Below are 22,108 nucleotides of genomic sequence, written 5' to 3' on the forward strand. Positions count from 1 at the left end.
ATTTAATTTAATCTCACTTTCATGACAGTAATTTCCAATGACTACAGGGTTAAAGTGTGTGGGTTTGCAATCAAATGATATAATATCTCAGAATCAACAAGCCTAATATAATAGGATGGTATATAATAACCTTTATTGCATCAACCAAAGTACAACCATTACTCTGCACAACATGTCCTTATTAAGGAGCTAAACAGTTCATTCACACAGTGCGAAAGAAGAGAGCAACAGGCAGAACCGCAGCCATCTCTGTGGTAATATTATGTCTAATATTCTGGAATCTCCTGTTTATTTATTATCATACAAGTGGATTGCAAAAGTCCATAGAGATAGTATTGTGTGATCTGTTATATTGATGCATTTGTCACCTCATATTAAATTATGTTTAGCAGTTGTATGTAGTGTGTTTATTTTTAGAATGTATTTAGACTGTAGGATGAATATTTCTAGTTACTGTGTAATTCTAGGTTGAGTAGCCTCTTGATATTTAAAGCTATTATTGCCCCTGGTCATTTTCTTTTGGTGAATCATCACCAGATAATGGTTATAATTGAATACAAGCAGTAACCTGTTATAATACGCTGATGTAAATTAAAGTAGATTTGTGGTATAAGTTTAGTTTTACTTTTAATTTACTATTTTCATTTAGATGTACACATGTTTCACTTATCATTAAAAATGTTTGTTTCCAGCTCTGGAGCTGCTGGTTTTCCAACTTTAGAGAGAAAGAATTTAAATGATAATAGTGTTAGGCGATTTAGCTACATGGATAAGAAAAGTACTAATTCCATTTTGGTTTTCTTGACATGTTGTGAAGGGTTAATGTTATGACAAATCTCCATGGTTGTATGTTGGTTCATTATTAAATGTACTTAATGAGTGTCAAACTTGTTCTGAGAGCTGCCTACGTTTTGAACCAAGCCCACTAAGCAGTTTAAAGCACAGGTCCCAGCCCACATGCCTAGATAAAATACAGGATTTGCTAAGAATGGGAGTTCATTAAAGCCACAAGTACACCAGGGCACAACTACTGAAGATGAGAAATCCAATCTTGCCCATATTGTCCTTTTTTTGGGACAAAATATTAATCGTTGTCAAACTGAAATCAAATTGTGCTCCAGTAACTGTCAAAAATGACAACATGTATGAGATATCTGACTTTAAAAGAGGTGATCTCCTGGAAGTTCCGAGGACTCTCTTTGTCCACTTTGGTATCTACCTTGGAGACAATCGGGTTGCACACTTGATACCAGATATTCTTCCAGTTTTGTCTTGTGACAAAACTAGTATTCAGAAGATGGTGACTAACAAAAGGCTCATAGCCGGGGTGCTAGCTAAGGTGGCTAGAGTGAGGGTGGACAATGTGCAGGATTTTGCTTTCGGTGGAGATATAATAGTTAACCACATGGACCGGAATATCACAAATAAAGCACTTTCTGGTGAAGAAGTGGCTCAAAGGGCTGAGAGACTTGTTGGAACCACATCTTACAGCCTGCTGTGGGACAACTGTGAGCACTTTGTGACCCACTGCAGATATGGTACTCCTGTCAGCTTCCAGACAGACAAGGTAAATCGTTTAGAGGACCTTTAAACACAGTACATATTTATTTGTATAGAAACATCTCACCTCTGCTGTTATAAGAATACAAATAGATACGTAAGAGACCAATATAAAAAATCACTTATAATTGTTGAGAAGTATATGGGGAATAACAGTTGCAGTATAAAAAAACAAAGCAATATTGATGAGTAGGATTGGAATGATATATTTAATAGTGGCAGATTGTATTTCGGTAATTTAATGTTTCAGAGTTTTCACACAAATTACACCTGACATGGACTTATGCTACAAATATGTTATTCGTAACACCAATCAAACTCCCTACTCCCTTGTTCTTAGTAATCTCAAATAGCAGGTGTTTTATATGTACATACAGTAATAGATGTTTACCTGCACTTTCCTTTATACGCTGCCCATTTGCATTTGTAATGTGCACCACAGGGTACAGCACAGTGTCACTTTCTGTGATGGGAAAGAAATCCTCATTGTGTTAAATGAACATTCCAGGATAGACCTTAACTTGCTTACTGATAGAATTTCCTAATGATGGCAGCATAATACTAGATGACAGAAAACATTCTGTAATTTCCCTGAAAAGCTTGTCACTGTATCTACACAAGCATTGGTAAATTATTAACTTTTCTAGTTACATTTATTAAGCCTAATGTAGCTGGTTGGAAACCTCAGCTTACTTAGAGAGTAGTTTATTTCGAACATGCCATTTTCCTCAGCCATTCTGTGTAATCACATAACGTAGCTAAGTCATTCAGGATGGCTTAGGAGGGGAGAATTTTCAGAAATAAGCAGTGTTCATGGACATATGACTATTTTGAGAATTCAGTCTTGCCTAGTGGATATTAAAAGTGCAATCTCCTTTAATAATTAGTTTTGTTTTTACACATATACAGTATATCTGCTTTCTCACATTTCCTTTAAGTTTCGATTCAAGGTGCTCCTATACAGTACTTAATGCTGTCATGTAATTACCATGGCAACCACAGTTACATGACGTACAGTAAGCAGAAAAGCTTGGGCACATCCATAGCATAAACCCCACCACAGCCCCTTTCTCCTCCATCACATAATTACTGTGCTTCCCAATGCTGGGTAGACAATGACAGATACACTGTATCGCCCGTTCCATTAGGTGTGTGCAGACGATAAGTCTGTGAATGACGTCATTCACATCTGAGGGGTGCGACAAACTCCAAGCACCACATAGTAGTGAACCTGTTGGAATGTAAAACATGGAGTATAACTCACCATTTGCCCCCACTCCTTATTGGTGAGAGCACCCAGATCAGCTTCCTATCTATAACTTCAGGAGTAAATGTGCATCCGGGACAAACTGTAAGTTAAGATCAATATATCGAAATTAAATCAGTTTTCTTGTACCCAGCTCAAGTTGCCTGGTCTTAATTTAGGAAGGCGTTATGTGATGAGAGGCTGCACCAAACTGAGCATACCTAGCATGATTGAGCTGCAAATATCTATAAAAGACAGAATGTGAAAGGTGAAGTTCCTTGTGCAGTTGCTCAAAATACTTGAGGTGTCCATCTTGAAAGATCTGTCCTATGAAGGAGATCTCAGACACCATCCAAAGTGCCAAGTCCAACTCTAGCTCTAAATTCTCCCCACACAAAGGAGGAGATAATTCTCTCAATGGCAGTAAAGACTTTTGGGAATCTATCTACCCAGTATCACAACTTGTAGCCTTAGTGACCCCAGAAGCTGGCAGCTCTATATCGCTGGGTGACATGGCATTATCACAGTCCCCACCTATGAGTTGTTCCCCCCTTCTATGGACTGAAGGGCCCCCAGGGACCTCTATGCTTGCTGGCTATATTCTGTACCCTAATGATCTCAAACTCTGTCCCTTTCAAATCGTAATCATATCTGCACATTTTGCTTATCCCCCCAACTGTCACCTATGTAGTGCGCCCAAGACTGCCGCTCACCTAGTACTTTCATGAGTGGCATGAGAAATCTACGGAACTTATTATTATGTGGGCATCATGTATCTTGTTTGTGGAATTTAATTGTTAGTATTTCAGTTTTGCATTCACCAACAGTAACAATTGGAATTAACTGATTCCTTTACAATATACCTTCACGGAGGCTCCATCAACTGCAGGGGCCTTAGAAGCAGGGAAGGAGGTGAGGGGTTAATCAAGCTCCTCTTCCATAAAGAAGTGATTTATTATTTTTTTCTATGTTTACTCTGGATCCCTTCCATTGGAGTATGTAGTATGAGCTTGTCAACTGTTAATAAATATTTGTTTTCCAGCATTCATTTTAATAATAGATAACAATAATTACATTGATTAAATACTAACTGTAATGTTGAACCTCTTTATTGTACCTCCCGACTGTCCTGATTTTGGTGAGACAGTGCCGATTTGAGGGCTCTGTCCCTCTGTCCTGATTGGAACAGCTTTGTCTTGCAAGAAACATGTACCATGGTAGGCGTGGCATTCAATTGATGCTTTAGTGGAGGAGAACAGGACAGGTGTAGTCTAGCTCATCAGAGTGTTGACCATTTTCTAAGCTGTGTGACTGCGCCGCATTTGAGAGCACACATCATTCTTAGTCCTGAGTTGTGAGGTGTGCTAATAATCCAGCTGCCTAATGAAGTAATTCTATAGGAAGATGTCCTTAGCAAACAAGATGACAACCAGCAATGAGTCTCAGCGCCCCTGCTGCTGATTATAATGTGCATGAGATTCATTTTTAGTTTTGTTTTTTTGCAAACCTGCCGGCTCCCGAATAATAAATTAAGGAAAATGACAACTATAAACGGGATACGGTCATAACATCAAAAGTTGAGATGCCAACGCTTAGAATGCCGACGCCGGAATCCTGACACCTGTCAGATTCCGGACGCTGGCATCGCGGATGGTAAGTAGAGGTGTTAGGAAGAGTGTTAGGGTTAGGCACTAGGAGGAGGGTTAGGGTTAGGCACTAAAGGGGGTGGCCTAGGTTTAGGGTGCGGGGAGATTAGGGCCCTCATTCAGAGGCGCACGCAAAATGCGAGCGGTCGCTCTGAATATGGGCGGCCGCTTCTGTTTTTGAAGTGCGGCCTCCTGGTCGCTAGCTAAGCTGTGGGTTACCACCCACAGCTTTAGTGACCGACCAGGTTGATGGTCGCGATGGTCAAGACCATCGCGACCATCGGGGCTTGCGACGAGAGCCTCAGGGTCTCGGCAACCGCAAGCCCCAGGGAGCTTCCTGCTCTGATCGAGCAGGAAGCTCCCCACTGACATCACTGCTGATGTCAGTGCGGCCGCCCACAAAACGGCAGGCGTTCCTCCAATTTGTGAAACCACCCCCCCTCCCTGCTGACTAGCGAGTTGTCGATCAACATCGATAGCCGCCCCGTTGGTAGCGAGCCCCAGAGCGAGAGAATTTCTCTCTTGCTCCGTGGCTTGCGCACGCGCAGTGCGGATACTGTGCGTGCGCAGGGCCTAAACTTCGACCCGCTTGCGAGCGCTGATCGCTTGCGAGCGGATCTGAATAAGGTCTTAGGTTTAGGCAGTGGGGAGGGAGGGGTAGGGAGACGGGGAGGGTTAGGATACTGACCGACAGGTGTCAGTATCCTAACCCTGTTGGGATGCCGGCATCAGGATTCTGACCACCGGGATCCGAAGTGCCAGCATCCCATACCCAACCCTTATAAACATTTGGTTAATACAGTATGTGTTAGAGTATAACTTGTTAGTTACATGGGAGTTTGGGGCACTTCATCACATATAGAAAGTTGAGCAAATATAATCGAATATTTCCTTTACTTTGGTGTTTTGGAAACTGTTCACATATATGTAGTGTATTTGTGACAGCAAAAGTTCTAATTAATCCAGTTGCATAATAGCCAAGTATACAAGTACAAAACTAATTGTCCTATAAGGCGTAGACACACCTGAGCTTTAATCTTTACACTTTGACACATGAACATGAAATGATAAATGAACAGCATTGTTCCAGCGACTGACAGTTCCAATCCATCTGCTGATTCAATCCATCCACCCAACTGAAAATCCCAGTTTCTTTTGCCTTTTTTTATTATTTTTATATTGTTATATTAATCACCTGGATGATTCCAAAGACTATGAGACAATGTGTGAATATTGAATTCTGGATTATACCAGTTCTCCTATAGGAGAACATCAGACTATTCACCCATAAATTGAAACTTTGCAGAATGTGGGTCATATTATGAACACATAAGTATTATGAACACATAAGCACAACTGAAGTGTTAAAACAGAAAATAATCTGCATTTCGAAATTGCTTCACCTCTGGTGGGCATCATGTCTGTATACAAACACTTGGCTTTCAAGTGCTCCAACCAGAATTGTTTGTATGTGTGTCATTTGAGATGCTGTTAAATAAAAGTCAGTTTTAAACGAGGACACATTCAGGAAGAATTGGACACTTGGGTGAGGAAGCAATCAGTTTGCATCTGTTGGTGAGATGTATATTCTTGCCTCCCTTCAGCCATTCAGCAATTATTTGTGTGATACTGCTTTTGCTAGATGGACACAACCTGGAACATGGTGAGTAGTACTCTGGCTGGGCATGGAGCAGTGATGACATTGGCTTTTATGATACATATATTGTGTGATATAGTTTCATAGTGGGAATGCTAGATATATTGTTGTGTGGCTAAATATGGGTGTGGTATTTTGAGTCAACATTTCTCATGTTGACACGCACCAGGTCGATCTAAGAATGTGGACATGCTTAGCATATTGACAGTGACTATGTCAACATTCATCTTGTCTCCTTGGATGACATGTCCACATGATAGAATGTCGACCTAACATCCCTGGTGGCCCAGCGGTCCTAGCAGCTGCAGCGACTCCAGCGTCTTCTTCTGTGTTCCAGTGGTCACATGTGCAGCAGGTCCGGCGCAGACATCTGACAAGTGGCAGTTACGGTAAGAACTAATTCCTAACCTGACCCTAGCCCTCACCCATCACCTAGCCCTAATACCACCCCACAGTCTAACCTACCCACATAACCGTCTGCATTATAGCAATGTTGACATTTCAGGTGTCGACATTGTGAACATGTCAGCATTCTGTGGATGCCGACATGGTGCCTTTCAACATGTTGAACCATGTTAATTTTCAAATGTCGACATTTTGATGTTGAAATTATGAATGTCGATATTGTCACTGTCGACCATGTGGACGGATCCCTAATGTCCTTAGGCTGCATTGTTATGTGTCAGGTGGTCTTTGGTGCTGTATTTGTGCATGTCATCGCATATAGAAATCTGAGCAAATGTAGTTTAGCATAGGATTAAATATTGTTGTACAAGGGTACTATTATGATCATAGATTGCTATATGATGGTCCTGTACATATACAGTATGCACAGTATTTACATTTTTGCTATACAATCCAGGAGGTGTGGAGTAAGGAAGGAGGGGTTTTCTTTCCTTTGGATCAACTAGAGTTTTTGAGGGTAAACATGTAACTTAGGGCCTCATTCTGAGGTGGAAGGAAATTCCACTCCAACTGTGAATCCATACGCAGCAGTTCTGCGAAACTATGGTAATGCCACAGCTGCCAGGTTTTGTACAGAGATGCCAACTGGCTGATTCTCTTATCCGCTGCTTGCTTACAAAGATGCACCATCGGTCACACTGTTGATCTTCTGTGCAACTCTATGGTTGCTCAGAATGTATGTGGTAAGTCAACCGCTGGAGCCTCTGCACTGCTGAGAAGTTTGCTGTATTATAAAAATAAAAAACTGGGACACCCTGGGGATGTGACCAAATCAGTTAGGCGTGGCCATGCCCCTTTCACAAAAAGAAAGAAAAATACAATACGCAGCACTGCAAGCGCTGCACAGGAGCAGCTCTAAAGCCCATATGCAAGCCCTTAGAGCAGCTTTTTCAACCACTGTGCCATGGCACACTAGTGTGCTGCGAGTGGTTGTCAAGTGTGCTGCGAGGTCAGAGTTGACTTTACTTGTACTGCTGGCCCAGGCAGTGTAGGGCTCTTCAGGGAGGCTCAGGCGCGCCCGAGCCATGACCTCTGTAGAGACGGCGGCATGACACAGGTCATACATGCCATGTTGCACGTCCTCCCAGCCCTGTACTGTGTGCTCAGTCACTGAGTGAGTGAGCAACCCCACCCGCTGAGGGACAGGACAGGGATAACAGTGAGCCTTCGCAGCTGGTTATTTTATATTCTTCTGTGGGGGCCAATGTGAGTGTTTTTTTCTGTGGGAGCCAATGTGTGTGTTTTTTCTGTGGGAGCCAATGTGTGTGTTTTTTTCTGTGGGGGCCAATGTGAGTGTTTTTTCTGTGGGGGCCAATGTGAGTGTTTTTTCTGTGGGAGCCAATGTGTGTGTTTGTTTTGTTTCTGTGGGGACCATTTTGATTTATATTTTTTCTGTGTGACCATTGTTTTTTATTTGTTTTCTGTAGGGGGCAATATGTGTGTTTGTTTTTCTGTGGCAGCCAATGTCTGTTCTTTCTCCTGTGCGGGGACAATTTGTGAGTGTTTTTCCCATGGGGCCAATGTGGGTGTTTTTTTCCCGTGAGGAACTGATCGTGTGCCTTAGCAATTTTAAAATCTTGTTTGTTGTTCCACAAGTTGAAAAATGTTGAAAATCACTGCCTTAGAGCAACAGCACAGTAGTACCACCCTTTATACACATTATACCCCATAGTAGTAACGCCCTTTACACATTGAGGGTGATTCAATTCAGCACGATCCTGAATAGCCTTGGGCAGTGGTTCCCAAACTTATTTGAACCACGGTGCCCTAGAGTATAAGTAATGTTTTCACGGCACCCCCGAGCCAAAAGTTTGTTATTGAGAAATTCAGAAAAATATGTAGTAAAGTCAATTGTGCTTACCTGTCATCTTTAGGTTCAGTTATGTGGTGGTGGACAGGTTTGCACTTCTGTTTGTCCACATATTTACATTACATTGACCATAAATAATTTGATTCGGTGGTGGACCACCAACCTGAGACACCACTGCAAGTGTCCCGAGGCACCCCAGGGTGCCACAGCGTACAGTTTCGGAACCACTGGCCTTGGGAATTAGTTCCTGGAGCCAATCAATTCACTGCGCTCTTAAGTCCGACTAAAGCCACTTAAGTTGGAGAATGTGAGCCTAAAGCTGTGTGTTTAGTTGCGATAACTGGCATTGTCTGACTAGTGGCCGTTCAACTTAGCGAGGCTGTTAATGCCACGCTAAGTTGAAAACACAGCATCGCGGCTGGCACTTTAGTTAGACAACTGCTCGCACCCTCAGGAGGGTGCAAGAAAAAATCCTTTAGTCGAGCAAACAGAGTGGTGAATTCAATAGCTCTGGGAACTCCTTCCAGGGGCTTTTCAATATCTCGCTAAATTGAATTGCTCCCATTATGCCGCACAGTAGTAGTGCACTGTATATATGGTATTCCACACAGTAGTAGTGCCCTTTGTACATGGTATGCCACATAGTAGTAGTGCCCTTTATACATGGTATGCCACACAGTAGTAGTGAATATCCAAAAGAGAGTAGCGCTAAAGGGGTATCTAGTAATCCCTTAGTGGTGATTGTGAAACTTGACCAGTATAAACATCACTGCAATATAAGTGAATAAATCAATAAAAATGCAAATGTGTCATCAGCAATTTATTAGACCAATCAATATAAAATAAATATATGAATGATAAAAAATTATTTAAGGATTATACCATATATTATACATCCATTAAACATAGAACAAGGTGAGAAAAATGTTCCTCAGAAGCTATGAACCCAGTGCTTAATCAATTCGGCTGAGTAGTGATAATGAAATATCAAGTAAAAGAAACAATGTTTCTAGTTGCAGCCGCAATGATGTTCCAACTCTTGATTTGTGTCAACCACATTAATAAGGGATAATAAATAGTAGATCTTCCGGTTCTCTCTGAAACATACAGAAGGACCAAGACCCTGGTAAGACAGAACTTCACTATACCACACCGGGTGTTATTAGGTTGTCGGGGTGTCACAAAAGGACAAGTTGTGTTTTATTTCAGGAATAGTTCCCCCTTGTGGGCTGTTATCACTGAGTAGTAGTGCCCATTATACACGGTATGCCACACAGTAGTAGTGCCCTTTATATACGGTATGCCATACAGTAGTAGTGCCCTTTATACACAGTATGCCACACAGTAGTAGTGCCCTTTATACAGCACACAGTATGCCACACAGTAGTAGTGCCCTTTATACACAGTATGCACACAGCAGTAGTGCTCTTTATACATGGTGTGCCACACAGTAGTAGTGCCCTTTATACACAGTATGCCACACAGTAGTAGTGCCCTTTATACACGGTATGCCACACAGTTGTAGTGCCCTTTATACATAGTATGCACACAGTAGTAGTGCTCTTTATACATGGTATGCCACACAGTAGTAGTGCCCTTTATACATGGTATGCCAGACAGTAGTAGTGCCCTTTCTACACAGTATGCCACACAGTATAGCTCTGTATTCACATTAAAATACAGATAGGTAAGGGGGGCTTGCTGTGTGGCATAATGTGATTAAGGAGCTTTATGCCATGCAGACACAGTAGAGACCGCTCTTACCTATCTGCCCCTAAAGAGCGGACTGGGCCTAATGCTCAGCCACTCTTCAGTTGCTCATTGCCTGCCTACCATAGGGCATCTAGAGTGACCTGGGCCTAATGCCAAGAGTCACTTATACTTGTGGCATGGGCCCTCTGCCCCCCTAACATGCCCCACAGTCCTGTTTGCACCCATGGGCCTAATGCCCGACTGCTGGTGGTCTAGGAAGGGGCGGGGGTAAATTACCGGTGGCCAAGGCCGCCTACCCGTAAGCTGGGAGAGGCTGCAGTGGGAGCTTCATTTCCACCAGCTGCAACACTCTCTAGTCCTCATCTTCTTCTGCTGCTCGGCTGGCACCGCCAATCTTCTTTCTTCATCCACCGCCAAACTTCCTTCTTCATCCGCCATAAATCTTCATTCTGCATCGGCCGTCTTCTTTGCTTGACCACCATTGCAGAACTGAAGGCTCCACTTGGCGGCGGCTGACATCAGACGGTTTGAGTGGGCGGAGCTATGACATGACGAGCCATGATTGGCTCATCACATCTACTTCTCATTGGCTGCTGGCTCGTGACCAGCATCAAATTTAAACTGATGCTGCTTGCCTGCTACCTGCCTGCCCACCCCCGCAGCCCGACCAGCTGCCCTCCAGTTACTCACGAAACTGGGATAATTGGGAATCCAGAAGAATGTCTTTGGGATACTGAAACACAGAGTTCAATTCCAGTATGTTCCTGGGAAAACAGGGAAGTATAGCAATCCTAGCTGAGACACCCCCCCCCCCCTCCGCCCCGAAACGGTTGCGGCATGCCTGTATTTGATTAACCAACCCTTTACCTCCAACAAATGGTCACTGGACATTGAGCTGTGTCAGAGTAATGTTCCCTTTCAATGTTTTAATCTCCATCCCTTAAAGTTCACATGACTAATTTGCGTTGCTTCTATTTATTATTATTTATTAGCAGGGATTGATATAGCACACACATTTACACATCACTTTACAGAGAATATTTCAGTCATTCAAATCAGTCCCTGCCCCAGTGTATTACGTTTTTGTCAGACGCCAATTAACCTACCAGTATGCTTTAGCAGTGTGTGTGGAAACTGCAGCACCTGGAAGAAACCCAAGCAAACAGGGAGAACATACAAACACCACACAGATATTGCCTTCTCCAGAAATTTAACTTGTGACCACAGGGTGTGAGGCAGCACTGCTAACCACCCATAATGGTTTTTCATTTGGGTGCAAAATTACTTTAATTAAGAATGCCCTGATCAACCTAGTTATCTCCTATATTTTGTGCCCCCCACAGTCACCGCTATGTTGGAGTGCTTACGTATGTACATCATGTATAATAGAGTATTTACATTTTCTATTAATCTCAACATTCACATAGATCTGTCAAACAATTTTCTAGAACTATGATGAAAAAAATCTACTTAAAACCCAGATGTCTAACAGTTTTATTACACTTTGGGGCATATTTAATAGAGTATTTGTAGGCACCCACAAATATTAAGGATCCCCAGGATTTTAGAAGGAGTGACCATAGTAGATATCTCCAATTCCTGCCACAGTCCCTTCATGTCCAACCACAAATGGGCGTTTCTAGAGGGAAGGGGGCCCGTGTGCAGTCTCCGACACGGGCCCTCTCCTCTCTGTCCAGCGGCCAGCAGCGCACTGAGTTGTGCACGGTCAGCGCCGGACTTATTGACTCTGGGCACTAGAGTGCACCCAGAGTCTATAGAGTATGCGCAGGTCACCGGGAAAATGGCCGTGACTGACATTTTCCCTGTACTGCGCATGCGCAAATGACAGGAAAATGGCTGCAGTGGCCATTTTCCAGTAGTTTTTGCAGCGCCGGACCCCCGCGTCAACATGGGACTCCAGAGAGGTAAGTAATACTATGGGTGCAGGGTGTGTGGTGCGGGGCCCCCCTGGACCCAGGGGCCTGTGTGCCCCGCACACCCTGCACCCATTATAGATACGCCCCTGACCACAAAGCTGTCTCCAATGGTTTCTTTGAGGGCTGCTATGCTGTCAATTTACCTTCATATTTCGGAGTTTAGCCCCAGCCGCTAACGCCATCTGATGTATCACATAATCTTTCAGAGAGGAATCCTTCACCGTCTGCCCCCGATGACGCATGCTCACACTTCGGCCGCACGTGCACATTACAAGTGCCGACACTGAACCCGAAAGCCGAGTGATAGCGTAACTTGTCTCTCTGCTTCCAGCTCTTTGCGCCCCAATAAAAAAATATTCAGTTTGAGTGACAATTATCAGTTCACGTTGCAAATTTAGTTGATAATATATTGATAGTGCATTTAAATAATTCAGCCCCTGTACCACATTTCTGAGCAGGATTCAGTATCTTTATATAAGAAATATAAAGAATGACCCTTACAAGATTACACAAAAATCACCTTTAGTGTGCACCATGCTTTTCATAGCTAAAATAAATTTGTTACATGGTTATATTACAGAGGGATAACTGATAATCTGTATTATATTCAATGCTAATAAGATTCAACAGTTTTTTCAACTTATATAGCTAAAGTTTTAGAATTTTAGAACTTTTTCTTAGCATAGATTAAAGCTATTGACTGTCTCTCTATAGCAGACAGACTAAAAGGAAGTCTGCAATTAAAGATTTTATCTTTGCACAGCAAGCACAGTAATATACTGTAGCAAGAAATAAACTGGAAAGTCAGGAAATTGGGCCATAAAGATGTTGCTTCACAAGGAACAGAATAGTGTAAAAGGTGTATGCTGTTTCTGCTTTATTTTTGTTGGGAGAAAGGATGAATTCTTAACAAGTAGGCGCTATAAGGTAATCTTTTGTGATGACTTGTTAGGATAGGACAAAAAAGGCTTGGCTAATGGCTGATGACAGTGTGCTGGCAGGCTCTGAGGGAAAGGCTGTCTGTATACAACTGGATAAAGGATCAAGTTCTTCTTTTCTCCAGGCCTCAATGGCTCAGTCATTTTTCAGGTAAGATGAATGTGTCTTCCCATCTATCATTACTTGCAGGCTCTCTGGGAAGTTGAAGCCCTGTGGGTTAGTGGTGCATTTGCTTGGCTGCTGATGTTATTAGCTACTGAAGAAGGAGCTTTGTTGACAAGACAGAGCTGCCTTTTTGTGAGCTTTGTTCCTGGGGTTTATTCATTTACATAAAGGATTAGCATGTATCGAAATGCACTTTACCGGATTGCTCCATTTTTCTTCCTTCTTTAAGTTCTTTTTTGATCTATTTAAACATGAGTATAATCCAATCCCCGGAAATACTCTATAAATAGTTATAAATAGTAATTTTTTTTTAAATAAATAAAGCTCTGATAATGGCGTGTGAAGGAACCCTTCAATAAATCTTCTTCACTAGGGCAAAAAAATTCCTTTTGTAACATTCGAAAGATATGACAGCAATAAACTATATGAGTAGCTGCATATCAGTGTGCAGCACTAAGTCCCATGGGTATTATAAACTATTTAATTACAATATTAAATACAGATATAATGGAAATAAGCATTCCCATTGGTCAAAACTATTATATGCACATATTTTAACATTTTATCTTGTTTAGGGATCAGTTTATTACATAACTTTTAAATATTGAACTATTTCTAAGTACAGTAAATACTAACATGAAATATCCTTTGTTATTTTTATTTAGCATATATAATTAGCTAATTCAATAATTTTATGCATTTTGGGTACATTACTTAAAATATTTGTAAAAACATAAAATCAGAACCACTGTACAAGGCTGCTTTACCTGTAGAGAAGAATTTTGTTCTACATAACTTACAGTATATTGGCAGGTTATGTGTTGTTATGGCAATAGTCTTGTCATCAGTCTTGCTAACTGTATGAATATTATCATTTATTTATATGGTGCCACAAAGTGTCCCTAATTCCATAAGGGAAAATTACAATAAATCATAAAAATACAATATATTCAAACAGACAGTGCAGGAAGAAAATCAAACAGTAAGATTTCTATACAACTAAGTGAGTGACAGATAATAACTGTAGAAGTCAATGACGCAGTGTCAGGGGAGTGAGTGTGGCGGCACTGAACATTTTTCTTGTGTTCCACTGTGAATTATATAATTACCGTCTATCTCCAAATAGAGTGTGCAGCCATAAAAGGTTACATTAATATCCAGTCTCTGCTCTCCCTCTATGAGTCCACACTTAGCCACTATAGACTATAAGTTCTTGCAAACAGGAACCTATCACCTTATGTGGTCCCTATGTAATTACTGTACAGTATGTAATCTGCAGGTTGCAAGTATGTGAGGTTGTCTATTACTATCCTGTAGTATGCTCCTTGTATTTTGTAATGTGACTGTATGTTCTATTCTACTTACATCGCTGCATAATCCTAGTGGCACCATATAAATAAAGATAAAACAAAAAAGACACTTAGAAATGAAGTTCAGTTTTGGACATTTCAGCTTTTAAACTATCAACCTGAAAATAAATCAGAAATGCATTAATAAATGTATATTTTTGTGCCATGTGGATTTGCCAATTGCAGCACTTTTATAATATTTTCAATACATACAATTGATTAAACACAAATGCTTAGCTTAATTCTGTTTGTCAATCTATGTACACACAACATAAATGTGCACATAATATGTACATTTACACAGTTGCCAAACGTAATCTTGGTCATAAAACCCTTGAAACTTAATATAACATAGGTATTGCTTTATTCTGCTTTAACAACCTACATGACCAATGTACTGTATCTTTGTATAACGTATCAATTATTAATTAACATTAAAAAAAAAAAGAATAGTTGTAAGAAAACTTTTAAATCTACATTACAATTTAGGTATACTGTATATTATAAATAAGAAAAAGTAGTGCATTATAATTCATTTAGTATTTTCTTGTATTATAGCATTGATTAATCTATCAACAATGAATATATAATTTTGACTTCCCAAAAAATCAATGGAACAAAATGTTTATCGTTTCTACAGATTTATTGATTTTAGATTTTTTTTTTACTTGTATTGGGAAGTTCTAGTACAATGCATTGAAGAGGGACTCCCACATTAGATTTAACCAATCTGTACAGACTTGACTCAGTGATGTCATAAGATTCCCCCCATGTGTCTAACTAAAAACCACAGATTAGCATGAGGCAAAACACAGCAGTTAAAACTTGCCTTGCAATGCTCAAGGTGAGCATCATGAAATCCCTACTGGTAGGACTGATGATCTTCCTTTTTGAAAAAGTCTTCATTTTTGCAAACATAAAGAAGTTTAGCCTGGCAAAAAGGAAATTAAAGAAAAGGTCTTCTTCCGATATTGGCACACTGAAGAGAGGAGACTTATTACAGGTCCCTAGAACCTTGTTTGTTCATTTTGGAATTTATTTGGGAAATAACAAGGTTGCCCATTTGATGCCAGATATCCTCCCTGCTCTTTCAGACAACAAGTGCCTGACTGAGAAAGTTGTGACCAACAAAAGGCTGATCCTGGGTGTTCTGGCTAAGATGGCCAGTATCAGAGTGGACACAGTGCAGGACTTTGCCTATGGTGGAAGTATAGTAGTTAATGAGATGGACAACAGCTTCAATACGAAGCCCCTTCCTAATGAAGAAGTGGCCCAGAGGGCTGAGAAGCTGGTGGGGGCCACATCATACAGCCTGCTGTGGGATAACTGTGAGCACTTTGTCACTTACTGCAGATATGGCTTTCCCGTGAGCTTCCAGACTGACAAGGTAATTGTGCCTCAATGTCCATCTGAATCTGTGAATGCAGTCTTTGGTGCCTTCTCTGTGTAATACAGGTTTTCCGCAATTTTAAATGTAATATATATATATATATGTATATATATTTATTTTATATATATATATATATATATATATATATATTGGCACCATTTATAAGATAATGCAATGTTAAAATAATGTAAGGACAGGTCTGCAAATTCACATGTGCCGCATATACACGGGGTTTAGTGTTCCATCCCTTTCTATTACAGCTTTAATATTCATTCTTTGCTTGCTTTATTTAGTTCAATACATAACTACTTACAGTTGATATTTCCCGCTAAAACATGTTACCAATGAATAAATAAATAGGTTGTTTTGTAAAAGAAATAATATAATAACAAGTATATAGCAAATCCTACTGTTCACCACACAATTAACTTGTATATTCCTGCTGGTTGTGTATTCATTGTGAGGGTTTTCTTTCTGTATTGGGTAATATAAACGTTTCATTTACACACTGTAATTAAAACAGGTATAATGCCGCTGTTTCATTTACACATAAAATGACCGGAAGTTTCAACTACAAAGTAACTTTTTTGTAAAAGGGGGATAAAAATGCTGATTTTAATTCCTGTTTATTACCTTGTTGTGTGACATACACCAGGTATTGCTGCTTCCTCTGGTACAATTCAGGTTTATTGTTAATAACCTTTAACCTTCCTAATAGTTAAACAGTTCCTGTACTAACAGGAGACATAAACTCCCGTCTGGGCCTGACAGTATTTGTTAGAAGTCTATGAAGGTGTTACTTCCTTGTAAGCGTCTAATAAAATGATTCCTAAAGTTTTCCTCCTCTCTTTCTTAATGTGAGCCTAACTGTGTATAATGTACCTTGCAGGATTAACAGAAATACATTAATTTGGAATGTTTTTGGAATAAGTTTTAAAAATCCAGTCATTTTATGTGCATTTTGTATAATAACAATTCATTTTCGTTATTATAATTATTTCTCTTTTCTTTGGTTTATTTATAGTTCTTTTTCTTTTATATTTCTTTTTGTTTACTTTGTATATGCTAGTTTATTGTTTTGATGTTTTGATAATGATATTGCACCCAATGGTTTTTTATTTATTTTTATCCATTTCAATAACCATGAGGCTCTTCAGTAGCCAGGTTATGTTTCTGTGTACATTACTGGTAATTACGGTAATGAAATCACTGGCCCTTTTTGCTCACACATCTGTGGTTAGATCATCAGGCAAAAACATAACTCATGATGCTACAACGGGACCTTGTAGCTAATTGAGTCAGCCCTCATATCTTCAGACATACACTATTGGGGCATTAAACATATGGAATGCTGATGTCAGGAATTTACTAACAATAGGCATTTCACCACATAATGGTTACTCAGCTTTTTGTTTCAAAGAGTCATAATGGTTTCCGAATTTAGCAGTTTTTATATCAATATATTGCATTCATTAATAAACTTCACAAGTGTTGTTAAGGGCAATGCTGATAAAGTATTTGAAATATAAGCACATTCGTATTATGCTTGTAGTATTAGGTCTAAGCTTGCAACTTAAAAAAAAAAATAAGTAATTTCAACAATGCTAAAATGTTGAGACGATTTGTAGCATGTGACAACAACAATACTCTTTGTACAAATTTGTACACTTATGGATTGTGAGTGCTGGAGGGAAGACTCATATTAGTAAAGATTTATTGTCACACCAAGTAGCTTTATTGCATTACCTCATGTTCATATTTTCATTTGCAATAGTAACTAGAGTGGGGCGTTCATTTACAAACACCTATTGTATGTCTTAGAAAATCTGGATATACAATGTATTTGAAATGTACTTTTGTTAAAAGCTTTTCATCATATTTTTATGTTAAAACTAAAACTAAAGCCATGATTAAAGTATCGGAATGCATAGGTTAAGTGTTTTGTGACTTGCAGCATGTGTAAGCACAACATTCTGTTTACAGGGCGTTAATGGACTTAGATAAACCACTTTATTACATGTATGGAATTTAGCGTAGAAATAAACGTGCCCATTTTGGTACTTCTGTATATACTAAAATTGCTTTTCATCTTATAATATTATTTAGTGATATTAAAGTGTTATCAAGTTGAGTACTAGTTAAGATTTTTAATATTCAGATCATGGAATTGTATTTTACGCACTACACATGCAATTGATGTATTGGAATTACCTGACAAAGTTTCATTTATCTTTCAGTTCTGCGAGACTGTGAAGAAGATAATTCGAGACCAAAGAAGTGTACTGACTGCTGCTGCTCTTGGAATGGGCTTGACGCTTTGTTTGGGTGCAGGGCCCTCTACCATGCTTCCCAGTGTACTGCTTACGTTCACCCTCTGGATGGCGAGCTGAGGAGGACAATATGGGGGAGAGATACAATATTAGAGTGCTAGCTGCTCTACAGGCAACTTGCACAGCAATGTGGCATATGTGTCACAGCCTGGAAATGAGAACACTCATCAGACATGTGAAATGATAAGCATTTGTGTGATATAATCTCTCTAAATTGTACAATAATTAGCATGAAAATGAATTTTGTAGCTTTTAGCCATACTATTCTATATGTTCTGCAGTAGATGAGCATTCGGGCACAGGGCATGTAATACTCATGAAAACTAATGAACAATTATATGTGTTTAAGTGACAACTTTTTAATGCATATTCTGTGTGCTTTACTTGCATTGCACAGTTACCAGTACAAACCATTATACTAGTAGCAAGCAGTAACACATAAGAATTATATCATGCCGCATTCTAAAATTGTAAACCATTAAATTGCGCCATTAAAATTTTAGTACACAATAGTGAGTGTGAGCCCATGATAAACCATTCATTTAAATATTAACACTTTTTTTTGAGGCTTAAGGCCCCCATACATGGTGTGAGGCGATAGGGTATCCGTCGCCCTACATATTGGGCAGTCCGCACACATAGTGTGATCGGGTGGCCGACCACCCGATATGCCGGCTTCCAATTGTGTCATCCGCATAGCAATCCATGGGATCGCACATCGCATCCCCTGATTTCATGGTCCTGCAGAAAGATCAGGGGGTGTGATGTACGACCCCGCGGGAGTGTGCTCGGCCCGATATCAGGGCCATAAATGGTGCGATGTAGCAGGCAAATCGCACCAATCAGTCGGATCGCCTGCTATATCGCCCCGTGTATGGGGGCCTTTACAGTAGCTGCTGAAAAGTGCATTAACAGTGGTTGGATCATATAATGGAAAAATAGCCATTATAAACATTAATATATTTTTTAGTACCTGTAAGACTAATTAATTCATAGAGTTTGGAGTAAAACATGCATACACTGAAATGTACATAGAAGAAGACTGCCTCTGTGTGTGTGTAGCATATGTGCCTGGTCAGCATCATCAGAGTCCTATACTACAGTAAGTGCAAAATATTAGATGCCATTTTCAGAGCATGAGCAATGCAAAATCACATGAGACACACTGTGCAAATGGTTGTATATTTCATCCTGCATCAGCCACATACTGTAAGGTTTTTTTTTTATCTTACATTTAACTACCAATCTAAATTGTAACACAAAATTAGAAATGTTAAAGGTTCAACATAAAAGGTTCCATGATTACGGAACAGGCATGATTTTGGAGAGTGTGCAGCTATTTAAAGCAGCAATCAGTTTAACCAAACTATCAGGAGGCTGCCTTAGTCTATCTACAATAGGGCCAATCAGAGCAGAATGTTAGTACGCTCACAGCTAAGGTTGTGCCATTCCTGAGATATGACCACTGTTCCAGTGCAAGCATTGATTTATGCCACATAATTAATTATAACTACAGTACCAGGTGTGCAAAATGATATATCTTCTTATATTAGCTGTTCAGGCTGCAGGGTTATCCCAATATTTTGTCCTGGTAAAATGAAGCTTTTCTGGGTGTACATACCATAGAGGTAGAGCTGCAGCCTCAATACAAATGACTAAGCAGAATATACACATTGCAATCCAGCTGAGCTCAAAAGTGCTAGTTCTAGACCATACATAAATACCACAATGCTATTTTTTTCCAGATCCACTAATACCGCTCTTATACCTAAATTCCAGGTCTGACCCGGAGGTTGGAACAGGATTCCAAACCGGATCAGACCCGGAATTTAGCCGGCGCCGATCCAGGATATTCCCGAGTCGGCACCGTTCACATTGGATCCGGGTCTGTAAGGACCCAGCTCTTTCGGTGTGTGGAAGTGGACGCTTGGAGATGACGTAATCTCCAAGCGCCACTGAAGTCGGGCAATTGTCCGACATGCGGCGCGCTCCAGGTCATCATGACACGGATCACGCTGTTTACACTGCAGGGTTTCACAGGTCATTCCCATGTTAAACCCTGCAAGTTACCTGGGTTGGATTGCCGGGTCACTCGACCCAGGAATCCAAACCTGTCCCCTTTTACACCAAGGAGCTACCCTGGTTAACCCTGCAATAACCCGGGTTTTAGCTCTGGTGTAAAAGGGGTATGAGTGACTGGATCTGGATGCCACCTGCATTTGATCTGATTAGATTCACTGGCTAGAATCAATCACTGATTATTACCACAGTCATTTCATTGTGCAATCAGCAGCACTGTGGGCAGAGCCTCAATCCTTGGAAACCATAAATTATATAAGCTAGTTATAGTTTGTCTATTATACCATGTTGTTAGCACTTTTTTCTTACAGAAATGTCCCATTGCCTTCCTTTAAGTAACCTGGGATATTGTGTAGAGAGAACTATGAACATAATTTTAAGTCTTTTTAAAATGTTATTTATATTTCTGAAAAAATAAAATGTAGTGTTTCCTGTAAATACTTTAGCAAGTTATTTTTTAATGGTGAATAAACGCTTAAAAATAAGTTTGTTGGAAATCATGTAGCTACTTATACTTGGCCCTTTAGTGCAGGCTTCTATTTCAAAGAAGGATCAGAGCAGAACATAGAAGAATTCTTTCCTACTTCTCAGCTAAGCAACAGAGAGAAAACTTTTTTGCAGCTTCTGAAATATGTCCAGATTTATCAACATGTACTTTAAGCTAAGATTTGTTCACTATTTTAATCAGAATTTAGGAACGTGATTTTTTTTGTATATTGTATATTAAGTAACTTAAGTATAATCATTATGATATTATTATTGTGCTTTTTATTATATTCATGTCTGCTGTTATTAATGTGAAATAAAAAAAACCACAAATATGTGCTCTGAGCCAATGATATTATTTGTTATATTTTGTCGATTACTACTGTAAAAGATAGTGGTACCCATAGGCTCCATTAAAGCATGTTGTATTCTAACACATATTGCTACTAGAAACAAAAGGTGTAGTGAGTGTAGTAATGCTATTTATGTGTTGTTATAGGACACTGTAACCTGACCTTACAACTCACTTGTGTCTTTTTACAAATAAATTATTTTATTATAATCAGTGCTTAAAAAAATTACAAAAAGTATTCATACTGTGCTATATATCATCAATTATGCAGATGTGATATACACATTTAGCATTCATCAAAATGTTTTATGGGAAACGGGCAGCAAATTCTTAAAAAGCCAAATAATAGTATTGCTTGCATGTAATGGAGAGGTCTGATTCTTGGTGTGAGGGGCACAACCCTTCTTGTGACAGGACAGTAGTCAGTAGCTGATGGACAACACAGCACACAGTGCAAGAGAGATCACAGCACATGTACCAAGTCAGCTGCAGGCTGCAGGGGAATTAGCATAGTTAGCTGTTCCTCTGTTTTTCTTTCACTTGGACACTTCAGCAAAGACATCTGTTATTATGTTTCACTTTAGCCTATATTTTGTTATAAAAGAAAAGGGACCTCTTATGTTGAGGGAACCATTTTCAGATGTTTTTAAGCATTGGTCTGGTTAAACATTACCTCAGACATTTTGTCCGCACACAGCAGAATGATTATGGTTTAATTGAATATGACATCTCCTATTTGTCAATGTCAAGTAACTTCTAGTGGGAAGAAAGTAAAATAGTAGAAATACTTTTCTCCCTCTTTGGGTTTGACAAATGATCAGGGCCTTTATAATGCCCTGGCAGGTGGGTTAAGCAGTTAGGGTGACATCTACTGACTAAACTGACCCTATATACATCACAATTGAAATAAAATAATAGGCTTCTGAACATAGCATTACTATAAACACTGATGCAGTTCCAATCACATGTGGATAATTGGTAGTA

The 22,108-nt window shown here is 39.8% G+C and overlaps 2 protein-coding genes across 2 annotated transcripts; both read left to right on the top strand.

Moving 5' to 3' along the window:
• The first annotated feature begins 1,036 nt into the window (after positions 1-1,036).
• Positions 1,037-7,219, top strand: LOC148521323 (lecithin retinol acyltransferase-like). The gene is made up of 2 exons (XM_088475335.1): positions 1,037-1,567; positions 7,106-7,219. Exons 1-2 carry the CDS (start codon positions 1,037-1,039, stop codon positions 7,217-7,219), a joined length of 645 nt encoding a protein of 214 aa, XP_088331461.1.
• Positions 7,220-15,286: 8,067 nt separating this feature from the next.
• On the top strand, positions 15,287-18,267 carry LOC148521324 (lecithin retinol acyltransferase-like). Its single transcript, XM_088475365.1, has 2 exons — positions 15,287-15,874; positions 18,115-18,267. Exons 1-2 carry the CDS (start codon positions 15,287-15,289, stop codon positions 18,265-18,267), a joined length of 741 nt encoding a protein of 246 aa, XP_088331491.1.
• Positions 18,268-22,108: the final 3,841 nt, after the last annotated feature.

This window comes from Taudactylus pleione, unplaced genomic scaffold (assembly GCF_031769625.1).
Source record: "Taudactylus pleione unplaced genomic scaffold, aTauple2 ptg000170l, whole genome shotgun sequence".
Lineage (NCBI taxonomy): Eukaryota > Metazoa > Chordata > Amphibia > Anura > Myobatrachidae > Taudactylus > Taudactylus pleione.